This window comes from Poeciliopsis prolifica, unplaced genomic scaffold (genome assembly GCF_027474105.1).
Source record: "Poeciliopsis prolifica strain line A6 unplaced genomic scaffold, Auburn_PproV2 SCAFFOLD030, whole genome shotgun sequence".
NCBI lineage: Eukaryota > Metazoa > Chordata > Actinopteri > Cyprinodontiformes > Poeciliidae > Poeciliopsis > Poeciliopsis prolifica.
The window spans coordinates 536,924-552,267 of record NW_026562405.1 but is presented as its reverse complement, the minus strand read 5'-3'; the positions used below and the strand labels follow the sequence as shown (position 1 = coordinate 552,267).

The window sequence follows — 15,344 nt, the reverse complement described above, 5'->3', positions numbered from 1 at the left end:
TTGTTGAGTTATTAAGAACTGCAGTTTTAAGAATGTTCCACTCTAACTAATGAAGGGGATATTTTAAATGACAACCAATGATGAAGGTTCAGCCTGCTTATTTGATAGGAAAACTGAATAATCCTTCAGAGGATCATAAAAAAGAGATGAGACAAACTGACACTTGTGTTTAGATTCACATTGTATGATTTTTTGCCCATGAAGTTGACCATTTCCTATCCATATGCCATTTTCATGTAACACTTACTTTATCAAAAACAAACACAAACAAAAGCAGTTAAATCAAAGAGTGCAAACACTCCAATACAAATACCTGCTTTCAGATATATCTGAAATCAACATTTACAAAAATTAATTTCTTTTCATCACTTTTCGATTTGATCAAGGGCAGCCTCATTAACCCATCACCTTGACAGGAGGCGGCGTCTTGTGGTGGGCATGTTTCATCCACAGGGTCAGTGAAACTTCTCAAAGATGAAGGCAGATGTTTTTGGGGGGTTTTAATATTACATCAACACTATTCCTTTTTATAGCAATTTGTATTTTAACAAGATCAAAGTTGGATTAGTAAGTTGCATTTTACCTTGAAAAGCTTTTAACCAGGCTTTGATATCAAGATATTAAATCCATGCAACTCAAACTGATACATACTGACATCTATATATTGCATATAAAATGTTAGTAGATGCGTGTTCACTGTACATTAATATAAATAAGAACAGCTGGTATAACTTGCCAGATTTTTCTTTTTAAATGATGTAATATATTTTTCCTCTCCTTGCATCTTACTCAAAAATGGCACAAACTACATATTCTGTCCATTGTACTCTATTGTTCTATCCCCTATCATGATTTGTAGGATTCAGCTATCAAGCTGTAAAGTTGCACATTTTGTGGAAGCCTCCTTGTAGAATACAACTGTCAGAGAAAGCAGTGTTGTTGCTTAATGTCTCCTAAGAGACAAACTTTAGGAACTTATACAAAAACGAAGAGCTACAGTTACAAACAGACTTCAAGTCGGACAGGAAGTTTGTGCGTGTTTGCTTAGAGGAAAAAATAGCTGGACCATCCCGAGAATTTCTTGGGAACCGTAATTGTTATCAGCAAGCAGTGGGTGGGGTCTAGTGCTGCGTCCACTTGATGCTCTTCAGGTCGATGCCTTCCTGAACCATCTCCCAGAGAGGACTGAAAAGAGGAGACAGAGGAAGGTTAGGGAAGGCAGAATTATTTCAAAATATGTTACCTTCTATTGTAACATATTACGATGAGATGAAAAGTAAGAGTTGGTCACCTCATCTCTCTGAGTCTGCGGACGTGCTGGATGCATTTATTTGCTGTGTAATCGACTTCTTGTTCAGTGGTGAACCTGCCAATACCAAACCTGCAGCAAAGACATTTAATTTGATCTTATGCATATAGAGTTTCATTTCAAGTCTTCCCACAAGATTAACCAGTGCAATTTATCTGTAAATATACAGAAGCAATTCAGTCCAATCCAGTCTCATCATATACAGTTTTATTTAGATATCTACATCGAAGTTTGGGTCTGTTTATATGACTGGACTATACTAATTGATTCTATACACCAGGATCTGAACAGGACTGGATTTATCAGGACTCTTATAACCCAAATAAAATTAAAATATTGAGGTCCCATAGTCAAAAAAATAGAGATCTCCTTTGTCTAGTATTTATACCTGATGGAAGAGTGAGCAAGGTCTTCATCTGCTCCAATGGCTCTGAGGACGTATGATGGCTCCAGAGAAGCTGATGTACATGCACTGCACTCACACAAACACTCTTCTCATTAAAAAACAGTAACAACATTATACAGTTTTAAACTCATGTTTGTTAAAGGTTGCAGTCTGACCTTCCAGATGACAAAGCAACATCCTTCAGCGCCATCAACAGACTTTCTCCTTCCACATAGGCAAATGAAAGATTAATGCAGCCTGTAAACACACACATTCAGGTTTTTTAATAAACAAGCTTTAAGTCTTTTATGTCTTTTATGCTCCTCTTCCAAACTTACTGAACGGAGGCTTTTAGGTCAAATTTAAGAGCAAAACTTTAACGTTGGTTTTAAGTTTAGAAAAAAAGACTAACTAGATAACAAGAATGAAAGAAGGGAAGAGTGAGGATAGCAAAACAATTACCAGGGTAACGCTGCTCTGGGTCTCCATTCATGATGACGTCAGGAATCTCAGACATGATTTTCTGGACCAGACGGTTAGCCAGCATGGACACTCTATGATGATCATACTAAATACATAAACAAATATTAGGTAATCATCAAGTCTGGTCACTTGGTTTTTCTTCTTGATTTTACCTCCATCTCCTTCTGAGATATGCTGCAGGCGGCTCCCAGCCCGACAGCCAGCGGAGTGGGTACCGTCCCAGAGCGAAGACCTCTCTCCTGGCCGCCCCCATTCTGCAGCGGCTCCAAACGAACTCGAGGTCGGCGTCGCACATATAAAGCGCCCACGCCTCCAAAAAAACACACGTTACCAATTTACTCTCTCATAATTCATCAAAACCCATAATAAAGAGAAGTAAACAGATATGCAGTGGTTTAAGTATTTGGGTACAAATGGGTTTGTTACAGGTATGACATGGAAGTAGGCTGTGTACATTATTATCTTAACCAACTAATGCTAATTATGCTAACCTTTGGGTCCGTAGATCTTGTGACCACTAATGGACATCAAATCGACCTTCCAGTCAGTGACACTGATAGGAATCTTTCCAACAGCCTGCGCAGCATCAGTGTGCAAGAAGACTCCCCTGGACCGGCAAATCTGACCTGGAAACAGGACGAAGAGTAAACCTTGATCAGACCAATAACATTAGCCAAGCAATGACAGTTGGCTGATTTACTTTGTGGTAACAAGCATTTATTATATGCTGCCACATCTACCGATTTCCTTGATGGGCTGCTTGACTCCAATTTCATTGTTGACGGTCATCACGGACACCAGTGAGGTTTCTGGACGGATGGAGGACTCCAGCAACTGCAATGACACACACAGGTTTCATAGTTAGATTTACTATCAAGAATTCCACAAATGCCCGAACGGAAATTCTTGTGATGTAAAAACGTGACACTATGAAAAATCATTTAAATACTTTTTAAACATATACTGTGACATGAATTTGATATAAAAGTCAACTTAAACAAACAGATCTGTTAGAAAACTAAAAAAAAGTGAATTTACCCAGCTGTATAAGTTTATACACCTAAAAATCTGATTGATTTTTAGTGTTCAATCTTTATTGGAGCAGTCTGACAGAGTCTTACCTCTTGACTTCTAAATATTCTCCAGATCTATCAGAGTGTGAGAACATTTATTATCTTCAGCTTTTGACAAAGATGGTCAGATTTAGTTCTAAAGTTTTGCTAATTTTTCTCTGAAAATGTCTTCATTTTTATTGGACCAAAACTGGCTAGTACGTAAGAAAAAAAAACTTCAAACACAAAGTTGTTTCCTACTTTCTCTCTGCCCTGAGTATGTATTTTCATTTGTATGTGTTGCTATTTGTAGGAAAACAGTTGGAAATTCCTAGTAGCTAACTCTTCTTCAGAGTCAACTTGGGAAGTTTTAGTCTTTTCCTTTTATCTATTTTGGACTGTGTTTTCCTATCAGTTCAATTGCACAGGATATATTTCATATAATATGTCAAAAGTTTTAAACAGTCTTCTCAAAGACTCATATTTGACCAACACTAAACATTGGCATTTAATATGGGTATGTACATTTAAGAGCCACCTCAGACATTGTGAGGGTGAACACTGTTGTAGTGTACCTGCAGGTCCAGAAGTCCATTACTCTGGACAGGCAGGTAGGAGACCTCAAATCCTTCAGCCTCCAGAATCCGACATGAGTCCAGAACACATTTATGTTCAGTCTGTGTTGTGATCACATGTCGCTTCTTGGCCTGGTAGAACCTGGCCACGCCCTGTAGGGAGAAATACAAAAGATCAACACCGAGTGAGGTCCTGTGTCTTAATTTTTATGTTTTTTTAATTTTTGCTTGGTTTTTGTGTGCTTTAATTTGACCTCATCATGTTTAAGTTGGACTTATTAATCAATTATTTCCATACTATTCAAGCATTTTGCAAACATAAGAGAACACAACAGAGTATGTGCTAAAATAATGTGCAGCAATTATTTTCATTATAAAATAAAATAAAAAAAAACTTTTTCTTACTTTAAAACAAAACTAGATGTCAGAAGTGAGTTCAGGTTGTCTGTGTGTGTAAAAATAATAAAGTGAAAAGACGAGACCTTGATGGCCATGTTGTTGGATTCTGTGGCTCCACTGGTGAAGATGATTTCTCTGGGATCGGCTCCAATAAGATCGGCCACCTGCTGCTCATGAAAAAACACACAAATATATATTTGTATATATAATTTTTTGTTTACTTCTTAATTGTTTTTGATTGGTTGCATAATTAAAAATGTAGTTCTTTGCAGAACAGCTTTAGTAGGCTGTGTGACTATGTGTGGGGCAGAAGTGGGAAGGCAAAAGGAGAGTTTTTTTCCCAGGGTGCAATTCATTCAAGATCCTACCACTGAGAACACCTGATCACCTTTAATCTAAGATAGGGGAGCTCTTATTAAAGTATTTGCATACTACAAGTTTTTTCCTACTTTCTCCCTGCCCTGAGTGAGAGTCTTGATACCTTCCTGGCAGTCTCCATGGCAGTCTCACTCTCCCAACCATAGGCATGTGTCCTGGAGTGAGGGTTTCCATAGTAATTCACCTGGAATGGCAACATGGCGTCCAGGACTCGAGGATCCTAAATATACCAAAAATAACTTGTTAAACACACACATAATCTATTAGTTTAGGAAGCTGCACGGTGTGCTGAGCCTGATTCAAAAATTATCTTAATCAGAGGTTTTAATAGAAGCATAAGTCTCTTTCAAATGATAAAACAGAGAATTTGTTCCTAGTAAAAAAGGACAGGATTTCCACATGATCAGATAAATCCACTACAAAGAAGACGTTTAGGAAATTAAGGTCACACAAAGAAAACCTTACGCAACCTACAGTAAAATATATTAGCTGGAGAAGCTGATTTTTTTTCAAGAGCCACTTTGTTCATTAGCACTTTGAAGCTGTTGCCACATGAACAGAAGTCATGACTATTGAACTTCAAAATACAGAACTAAATTATAAATGCAAATACAAGGCAAAACAATTCATTATGACTTGTAGAATAATTGACAGGAAACAGATACCATAGGAGTAGTAGCCTGGAAGTCCATGTAGAGGGGCCGCAGCTCATCTTTCTCCAGTTCATGTTTCTTGATCAGCTCTACAGTGAAAAACACAATTCACACATTTTAAACTCACTACAAAAAAGTCCAAGACAATCAGGACATTATGCAAGCTCAAGATAATTTCATCACAAAAGGTTCTTACTGAATGTAGTCTAGCTATGTGTCATATTTTCTGATCTATTCAAGCTGATGAAATGATTGACCCAAAATCAGGTAACTGTCAGACATTTCAAAATATAAAGCTACTCTGAAAACAACAATGGTAGATTGGCTGATGAAAGAATTAGCCTGGAATCCTGCCTGGCTACATCATCGATTCAACTATATTTATAAAATTAGGGAAGACAAAGTGCCATTTTTTGTTGTTTTAAATTTTACTTATTTTCAGAAATAAGAACTACAAGTTAGCAGTATAATAGCTAACATACATTTCTTTCAGTTGGGAAAATAAGTTTTTAAATCAACAAACCAACTAGTGCACTAATTGAACTTTATACAAAAGCTAATAATTATCATTAGATTGACTTAGTCAATATGTGCAAAATATACCCTGGTTGTAAACCAAACGTGTATGGAAGTACAATCCAAAACACCATTTTAGAACTACTTAAAAGCATTAGTGTTATGAAAACTGATGCCCATAAACACAATTCGTTTTATAAGTTGGCCTTTCAAACACATTTACACACATGTTACAGCAAGAACAGCAATGAAATCAAATAGCTATGTGATTTTTCTGACACAGTGAAATTATATTTAATTAGATCACAGGTATTATAAAGTTTCCTGTACCCCCTAATAAACTGCGTCACTTTGGGATTAGCTTAATGCTAGCTACTTCAAATTAAATAAGTAGGTTAGATTGGTTGTTGTTACCTTTTTGGATGGAGCTAACGGCTGTCCGCTCAGAAGACAGACGAAAGGGAAGGCACGAGGCCGGCCTCAGCAGCCGGGAGGAGATGGTCCTGCCCGGGGAAAGCATCGGCTCGGTAGACTGTTTTCAGTTAAAGCTCTGTCGACCTTCGTCCACGCCAACACTCACTTGAACACCGAAAATATAATGACGTGAGCTTGATCAGAAAACAAGGCTCCTGTTAGAGAAAGCTGAAGATAAAAAGTCTTCAAAAATGTTGCACACGAGTAAAGTTCTGTTCTTATCCGTTGGTCTCTGTTACATACAGGTAAGAGAGTGACATACAGGTTGCAGTAGAACGGGCAATGTCAAAGCGACATGTCAACGTTAGCTTCCGGAGTGGACTTTCAAAACAAAAGACAATGACAATAAAAAAAAACTATAATAATAAAAGTTTCTTTTAGATAACTCAATGACATTTTGACTAAATATATAAATACAGTTGTGACATTTATTTTCTGTTTAAGGATAATTACAATCTAATAATGTATCTATATAGACATTATATAGACATTATAGGGCAAAACATTACATAACTTTGGTTGCACAATAAATTATACAACTGAAATACATTGTTAAAGAAAGTAAATGTAGAGAATAAGGTTATATTTATGTCAAAAATATTTGAACATGTCAACGTACAATGGTCCTTAAACATTTGCACAAAAGCTGCTCATCTTCTTTAAGTGTCTTGTATGGAATTCCTATAAGCAGCATTTAGCAGCCCCTTATTACAGTAAACACTGGTTCTCTGTTGTTCTAAACCTCTTGCACAACAGGATTTCACATTTAAAGTGATACTGGAAATTTATTACTAATGCCTAGTAGAAGTAAGGAGTTTGCTGGTTAATATTATTATGCACTTCTGGAGCTGTGTTGTAGGATAGTTAAAGATTATTGTCATCCTGCTAGTTTTTTTATTTTATTTTTTATCAAGATGACAAATCATGTTGCAATAATCCAGTGTCCATCTGAGGCAGCAAACGTTTTATTTTTCAGTCTAGGTACTAAGCGAAACTGATAAATACAAATGCTGAGAACAATCTTTGGACATTATAAGATTCACACATGTGATATTCGTGAGTAATATAATACACACAAACATTTAGTACTCTTTATATGTAAACATTTAAAATAATATTTACTGTATAACATCATCTTACTGCTTTTATGTAAAACCACAAAGGAATTTTTATTCCAATTACATTTAAAGTTTATAGAATAAAATAAAATAAACACTTGCTAAGGCTAACTGTAAACAACCATGAGATGTTTTTATTACAGCAAATTCAAATGTGTTTTATTTTGCCAGTAATTTTGAATTCTGATTAGAGTTGTACGCTTTAACTTTTTTATTTTTTTTATTTTCGGCCTAGTGCTGTACAGCAGTTAGAGTTGATTGCACAGTTTGTTTTCACAGAGCAACAGAAAACATTGTTTCATAATGACAGCCCTTCCAAAGAGTCAAAAGGTGAGTTGATTGTAAACATATTTCCTTTAATATATATTTTGTTATGTGGAGAAGCACTGTGCTGCTTCTCCACATGTTCATTTTTTTGTTATGGAACAGAAAATGTGTAACTTTTTTTAAACCAGGGAAGAACAATCTAGTTTGTGTCCAGGATGCAGGGGTTTTAACTGCCTCCTTCCTGACTGTAGACCTGTAAAAGTCCAGGATGAAGGGAAAGCACAGGACGTAATAATGTATGACCAGCCAGTCCTGTGGAAGTTTGTACTTCTTGAGTTCCCTCAGGACCTACAGTCTTCAATAAATCTTGATCATTCATTATAAGTTTACTTTGGAAAACATATAAAATACCATTATTGAATGATAGTCGTTACAATTCATACGGACTAAGGTTTCTTTTCGCTTCATTTTGTGAAGAAAGGTAAGTATCATTTAATTTTCTGCTTCCACATCTCTGCCGTTCAACTACGTCGTAATTGTTTACAGCTTGACTTTACTGTAAAACAGTTGCAAAATCAACGGAAGGGGGAGTTGGGACTTCCGTTTATTGTCCGTGCTCTGATTGGCTGAGGGGAATTGTTTTGGTTCCGTTTTGGGCGGGATTAAGGATTTGTATATTTTGCTGGATTGGCTAAAAGGAAACGTTTACGAAACTTTATCAAACTACATAGAAGCTTTATTTTAATACATATTGGATTATTTTGACTTCTTTATTTTTTAAGTGGGGTTTCGATAAAAAATAGAATTTAGTTTCATTACATAAGGCCTTTTCTTTTAGTTCGTTTTTCTTCTTCAAATGACAGTAATTTGTACTGCCCCATATGTGTTTATGATTATATTTTCTGAAATAAATGCATTTGTATTTGAAAGCAAATTATACATTATTCCATTTCATTTTTAACACATGCACAACATAACATGTCACTCCATCCAATTTTGATTGAGAATTAAGATGTTCTAATGATCCTTTTGTCCATATTAAGATTTTTTTCAAAATATAGGTTACATAGAGCATCACATTTTGCTACAAATGGAAATAATATTTAATTACACATTATTACCAAGTGAAGATTTTATCAGCTTGTATGTGCTGAGTTTTTTGTTTCTTCTAAAATTTTTGGCATGCTAAAGATGTACCATTGGTATTTTATTTATTTCCTTTGGAGAACTCTTTGGGGTTTTAAGAGAACATCAAGTCCTCACGTTGGTTCTGACCCCACTTTGATAACTGATTTAAAGTACCGAAACTCACCTTTTTATTTTTAATTTTTACATAATCAACAGAGATCTATAAAACACGAATTGTGTATTAAGCTGTCCGTATTCAATGTTAAAGATTTAATCCAGATTTTAAACCATAGCTGATACCAGATGCTGTGAAATGCTTCTTACTCAGCTGCTGTGCCGGAAGTTACAAATCGGAAGCGAACTTCACTGTCGTTCAGAATGCAGCCATGTCTAAAGTCTAACTGACGACCTGTAGTTTATTTTACTTAAAAATATAAATATCCATAGCAACGGTTAAAGAAATGGGAATGTTCTTACTACAACGGTGGATATCACCTTAAGGTGAGGATTTTATTTTCGGGAAATTGTGTCTGCTGAAGTGAGAAGCTGATGTTGCTATCAGAGAAGCTAACCTGTCAGATTATTTCGGCTACAGATTTCTATTTCTATTGTTCTGAATTATTTAATCACACAACAAGCCCTTTTTAAATATTATCTGTGATTAACTGCTTTGGTGAGCACTGGGCCATCGTGATTGCATCGGTTTGTATATTTGCTATGTAATTTTTGTTGACAGGTTCCTGTTTTACTAAATGAGAAGATAAAGCTGTTCTGACATCTCTTCAGACTGTTTGCGTTTTTTTTTTGCGCAACAATGATTCAGATTTGCTTGTATCCCAAATGGGCAAGTAATGTTACAGAAAAAAATAAAGAATTAAAAGACAAGGTATCAAAGATTAAAAAATAAAAGACAAAGCATATCGAAAGGACATGAAATACCAATCAATACATAATAGAAAAAGCAGAGCAGAGTACGTCATCATTGACTGACAGAAGCCACAAACACCAAATCAAGTGCAAAGTTTTCTCAGTTTTTTCTCCTGTCTGACCTTTAATTACTGTTTGATTTGTGTTATGGGGTTTCTGTCTAAAATCAATGCACATGTCCTTTGTTTTCTGTACATTTAATAAAAGAAAAGCTTTATCACACCGGTCAACAAATTCATCGACCACAGGGTCATGGGCATGTTCATCATCATATTGTTATGCCGACAATCATCCGTGTACAAAATGTAAAGAGGGGAAACGACGCAGCCTTTGAAGTGACCTGGTAGACAGGGACATCCCTCTGGACTTGCATCCATTGACTCTGACTTTCTGTGTTCTGGATGTTAAAAAATTAAGAATCCAGCCCACCACATTAAAATCCAGATGAAAGTTATTAAGAAGTTTATCAATCAAAATATGGGGCTGTATTGTGTTAAAAGTTGATGAAAAGTCTACAAATAACAACTTGGCATGATTTTTTGTTACCTTCAAGATGTTTAAAAACCCAGTTTAGTAAAGTGGCAGTGTGCAAAACAACAGTGTGTGAGTGTTTTCATTATATGTACCAATATTATGGACCAGGCAATGTCCAGATACAGTATTAGGTAAGAATCAGACAAGTTATAAGGTTTCCTCTGCCTGATGTTAAAATTTGTTTGACTGATTGTCTGAAATGTTAGTTTAAAAAACCAAACAAAACAAAAAAATTAGTATTGATAATAATAATAACCACTGACAGAGGGATTATAAGCCAATTGAGACCAACGATAATGTATAGTTTAGAGAAGGTGGTCACAACCTTTGGTTTCTTAACAGGTGAGGTGACGCCATGATCCTGGTTCTCTGCACCAGCTGAAAACTGACGTGTTTGACAACAAACCCATAGTGCGGTCACTATGGGGACAACAACAAGCGAGCCGTGTATCTATGACAAACTGTCTGAGAGCATCGACATCCTCCGCCAATCGGGTTACCGCTATGGCATGTCAGAGAGAGAAATTGAGAGATTCATTAAGCAGGTCCTGGAGACCAATGAGCCAAGAAGAGAGCCTCCACAATTCCCCATTCTAAGAGCCACCATTAAGGTGAAAAACCTGTGGATAGCGTAACATTCTTGTAATGTCTGACTGTACGGTAGAATGAATGGTTTCTCAATATTTTAACATCTTTTGTTTTTGTGCAGTTTCTGGTGGCTGTGGGCTTCCTGCTGGTGGTGGTGCTGGCCTTCACCTACCCGCAGAGCTCCTCCCAGTTGGGACTGGTAAATCTGGGATGTTGCAACCGGTCGTCCCCCCTTAGCCATATCCGCCTGCTTTCCCTTCCTATTGCCAAGAAGTACAACCTGCAAGGTGGGAAGCTTTGTACAAAATGCAAACTTCCAGAAGGCTTGTAACAATCGGATCTTAACTTGGGACAAATAGATTCTGCATCTTGGTGGACAATTTTATAAATTTAGGAGTCTTTCTACTGTATTAAGTGTAATCCAGTTTAAGGAATCAACTGGAGTTGAAAATATTACTTCCTGAAGCGACTAAAGTGACCTGGCGGTCCGGGAGGTTTCTAACGTCTCAAACTCAGATTTTCATTTTGTTTGTGTGTGTGGCAGGTTTTCATGAGTGGTGGAGTGCTGGTTCTCTCCGGCAGAGTCTGGTTAACTGTTCAGGATGCGCGGAAATCTCCTCCGTGCTGGAAGTCCCAGAAAGCCTCAGGGGAACTGTGACTCTGCGACGGGGACCTCAGCTGGTCCTGCTGAAGGTCACAGCTCCATTTGATCAAGAGTAGCCATTGTTGCCTTGGGCTATTTGGTGGTTTTAGAGCCTACTTTAAATTTGTTTGGAAGTATTTTTTTCCCAGTTTTCTGCATAATTTTTAGATTTTTTTTTCTGATAAAAAGGGTCTGCTAAATTTAATATAAACACAGCACTGGTCACAACTTGTGGTCATTACAGTTTGACACAAACTGGCACATTTGAATTGTGTTTTCAAGAGTGAAGTGGATGAGATTGTTTTAAAACTCATTTTCAAAAACGCACATTGATCACATATAAATTAAATAAAAACTGCAGCAATAAAACACATTCATCAGGCATTTTTTTTTCTTTTTTGTACATTTTTTAAATTTATTTTTATCAACACTGTTGTCTGCAGGGCGGCGAGTCTCTCAGTATCCAGCGGCAGCAGCTGGAGGCGCTCTACTCGGCCCATTCAGGCTCCATGTCAATTCTGCTAGAGGAGGACAGTGGTCTCCATAGCGACAACCTGGGCCTCCCTCAGGGACCGGCCAACTTCACCCTGCTCTGGTGTGAATCTGTGCCATCTGAGCACATGGATATGCTTTGATTAAATTGTTTCATTGTCTCGCTGAAAGCTGAATCTCAGCACCAGTCTGTGCTTTCACTACCGCCAATGGTTCAATCATCAGAACCAATACGTTCATGAATGATGTAATATTGACTCCATCCATCTTCCGATTAACTCTAGAGTTTTCTTATTCCTGCTGAAGAAAGGCCTCTCCTAAAACATGACTGTCCCCATCACTATTCCATATAAAACTGGAATAGTGTGCTCAGTGTTATATGCTTTCTACCATCTTACATGTTAGTCAGAAGGTCTTATTTTGGTCTCATCTGATCAGAGCATCTTCTTCCAAATGGTAATTGAGAGTTCACTTGTTTCAAAAATGCCTTTCTTCTTGTTTTATCTCCATAAATGCCTGATTTATGAAGTAGATAGCTAATAGTTTTCATATCGACAGCTTATCTGTTCAGCTTCTTCATAGTTACCATCAGGATCTCAGCTGCGTCTCTGATCAGCATGTTCCTCACTGGGTTTGTCAGTCTGTGTGTTTGTACGTCTGCTGATGTGTCATGGCTTTTCTTAAAGTTGAAAACTTGAGATGTTGCTCATAGTTTAAATTTGACGTTCATTTATTTAACTTTTTAAAGTATAAATGTATTACTATTAAATATAGAATTTATTAATGTGTGATCTCATTGTCAGGAATCTGTCCTGACTGCCAGGACATATTCTAGAGAATATTAGAAAAGTATGCATATGATCAATACGTCATTTTTGATCAAATGGAATGTCCTTGTACCTACAGGAGGTTCAGTTCTGGAGCCAGGGAAAAAGTGTTGAGATGGCTCTTCCCAAAGGCTGAGCTCTGCCCCCTGCTGGACAGCGCTGGGACCATCCTCCAGCGATGCCTGGTCATCCATAGCACAAACTCTCAAAGCAAGGCAAGTGAAGATTGCCCCAGAATTTGAGTGAAAAACTAAAAAATAATTTCAGATACTGAAGGGAAAATATTAGGGTGATGGTTACAGATGCAGAAAATATGCATGCCTTAGACTCTCTCCCTGAGATGTCATTGTTAGCTGCTGCTGATGTTTCAGGGGGTCAGGCTGCTGGGTTGGCTGGTGGTGGGGGAGGGGCTGCCAGCAGTGCGAGTTGTGCCTGTTCAGCGATGCCAGAAACACTGCAGCTCCTTCAATCTTTGGCTGTCACCTGGAGACATGGGTAACTTCTGCTGCAGACACACATTTAAACTATTAAAATATTAAGTGTTCGATTAAATTCTGTAGCTGTTGGATCAGTCCCTCTATTGATTTCTTCTCATTCTGACCCAATCTCTGTCTTGATTGTTGTCTTCTTCTGCAGTGTATGCGGATCCCCGGTACTGGCAGATGGAGCTGTTCCCCGGACGTGGCCAGAACATCATTTGTGATGGCACGACCTTTTAGCCTTCAGATGGGCAGAGTTCAGGACTTGGGTGTGACACATGATGCACCTTTGAATGTTAGGAGCTTGTTGGCCTCTGTGTGCCCGTTCTCTGCCCATTTTTGCCTTATAACACCCACAATATTTTGTTTATAGCAACTTTTTGGTCTGATATGAGACCTGAAACTAACTGCACACAAGGAGATCATGTGGGGGAGAAAAACTAAGCTCTTGCAAGATTTTCTTAATAGTGAAGGTCAGAGGAATAAGGAGACTTATTCTTTAGCTGAACTGTTGAAAATTCATCTGTGCTTGTGCCACAGCTTCTAGCTGATTTCTAGCAATTAAAAAAAATCTCTAAAATTACTGGGTGTGTCACTGATTAAAAAGGTAATAACACTGGTCCCAGTCCTGGGAATCACTGCCACCATCTGCATTCTGTTCAGTGACTTGAAACAATTTTTGTTGCATTCAGATGCACTTAGTGAAGAATAAAATTAAGTGAAATTAAGAAAGAGTACATGAGGTTGTTGGGGGTTTTTTTCTATGCCACCACTGGAAAATGTTTTTTAATGTGTAGACTGACCATTATTATACAGACTCTAAAATCAGAGAAGCTCATCTTGTGATAATTACAGCTAGAATTTATCGGGGTGATTAATTTGGTCCTAATAATTTGCAATATTGTGTAAAAAAAATTAGCTGCCAGTTAAGCTCCAACAACCTATTTTTCTGATTGTGAAGCAATGTTTCTGCCTGAATAAAAATGAATTATATTTTTTGTTCCATACTGTTCTTCAGATACAACCCTCCATGAGCATAATCTGCTCACAAAATACATATGCATATGTTCCAAGGTATTTTCTATTCTTTTAGATAATTTTTTTAGATTATGCTGGCAGGTTACATGCAAATAACTGCAATTTTATTTTATTGAGTGTAATTAAGATAGAGCTTTAAATGTAAAATTAACTTCAGTAAAGATGGCAAAGAGCCCCACTGCTCTGGTTCTTACTTCGAGTGTAAACGGTAAGTTTATGTCTTATTCTGGAAAACACTCTTCTGATCCCCTTTTGAATGGAGGCAGTTATGGCAACATGTTTCACTAAGTTACCACACAGTTTAAAGAGGGGAGCATTTTATTTTCATGTGTTTTACAAAGCTGCTATTCCAGATTCAGGGTGGTTATTGGATGTTGTGACTTTAAAAGAAATATACTGTAATATATATTTGATTATTGTTGCTGAGTTTTGGTGTGAGGGGAGGAAATATTTTATGTAAGGTTCATAATTAAGTTTAGATCTGTCTGTCAAACAAAAATTCTGCATTTTAAAACAGAAAATGACCACAGCAGAAACAAATATTTAAACTGCATTAGAAATGTCATCGTTTTATGACAAAATAAAAAGGATGTTCAGCTTTCTTTTGTATGGCATGATTTTAGTTCTGGAGTCTTAACATATTTTACTTGTTTCCATTGTGTGTTATCCATTTATTTATAACCTATTGCATTACTCTAAATGGTGTGCATAAATGATTTGATGGCAGTGCAAATTAAAATGTTTATATCAACCAAGTTGTTTTTAACCTGACACCGAGGTTTACAGGTTAAGAGCTACAAACTTAATTATGTTCATAGTCCATCAAAACATCTCATTTAACTCTATAAAGTGTAATATTTCAGATATCAAAGTTGTTCTAATTTGTAGAGCAAATGAATGAACTTTTTTTTTTTAAATCACTTCAACCTCAAAGTTGAAGTGATTTGCACTGTTATTTTAGCTTTGCAGCATAACCCTGTCAGACTGAGGTTAACTATAATGCATGCTACCTGTACAAGCATGCATATACAGTACAGACTATTGTGCAGAAGGTGTTGAAATAAATTAATTGGAGATGA

At 36.9% G+C, this 15,344-nt stretch overlaps 2 protein-coding genes across 2 annotated transcripts; one reads left to right on the top strand and one right to left on the bottom strand.

Moving 5' to 3' along the window:
• Positions 1 to 157: 157 nt before the first annotated feature.
• Positions 158 to 6,520, bottom strand: nfs1 (NFS1 cysteine desulfurase). Its single transcript, XM_055050436.1, has 13 exons — positions 6,165 to 6,520; positions 5,247 to 5,323; positions 4,685 to 4,801; positions 4,287 to 4,370; positions 3,805 to 3,957; positions 2,918 to 3,011; positions 2,669 to 2,803; positions 2,330 to 2,487; positions 2,157 to 2,262; positions 1,871 to 1,952; positions 1,698 to 1,781; positions 1,292 to 1,381; positions 158 to 1,185 (listed from the first exon to the last, which is right to left on the bottom strand). The coding sequence occupies exons 1-13, from the start codon at positions 6,268 to 6,270 to the stop codon at positions 1,122 to 1,124; spliced, it is 1,350 nt and encodes a 449-aa protein (XP_054906411.1). The 5' UTR covers positions 6,271 to 6,520; the 3' UTR covers positions 158 to 1,121.
• A 2,575-nt stretch (positions 6,521 to 9,095) lies between these two features.
• cunh6orf89 (chromosome unknown C6orf89 homolog) lies at positions 9,096 to 15,016 on the top strand. Its single transcript, XM_055050435.1, has 8 exons — positions 9,096 to 9,238; positions 10,541 to 10,809; positions 10,908 to 11,073; positions 11,331 to 11,479; positions 11,873 to 12,024; positions 12,828 to 12,963; positions 13,120 to 13,243; positions 13,385 to 15,016. Exons 2-8 carry the CDS (start codon positions 10,621 to 10,623, stop codon positions 13,465 to 13,467), a joined length of 999 nt encoding a protein of 332 aa, XP_054906410.1. The 5' UTR covers positions 9,096 to 9,238; positions 10,541 to 10,620; the 3' UTR covers positions 13,468 to 15,016.
• The last annotated feature ends 328 nt before the right edge of the window (positions 15,017 to 15,344 follow it).

What these genes read in the sequence shown, in the direction of transcription:
- nfs1 (XM_055050436.1), bottom strand. Translation starts at nt 6,270, where the DNA reads ATGCTTTCCCCGGGCAGGACCATCTCCTCCCGGCTGCTGAGGCCGGCC. An exon ending in TCCAGGCTACTACTCCTATG is followed by an intron (nt 4,802 to 5,246) that starts GTATCTGTTTCC and finishes TGGTATATTTAG; the next exon opens with GATCCTCGAGTCCTGGACGC. An exon ending in GTTGCTTTGTCATCTGGAAG is followed by an intron (nt 1,782 to 1,870) that starts GTCAGACTGCAA and finishes GTGTGAGTGCAG; the next exon opens with TGCATGTACATCAGCTTCTC.
- cunh6orf89 (XM_055050435.1), top strand. Translation starts at nt 10,621, where the DNA reads ATGGGGACAACAACAAGCGAGCCGTGTATCTATGACAAACTGTCTGAG. An exon ending in GCCAACTTCACCCTGCTCTG is followed by an intron (nt 12,025 to 12,827) that starts GTGTGAATCTGT and finishes TTGTACCTACAG; the next exon opens with GAGGTTCAGTTCTGGAGCCA. An exon ending in GCACAAACTCTCAAAGCAAG is followed by an intron (nt 12,964 to 13,119) that starts GCAAGTGAAGAT and finishes CTGATGTTTCAG; the next exon opens with GGGGTCAGGCTGCTGGGTTG.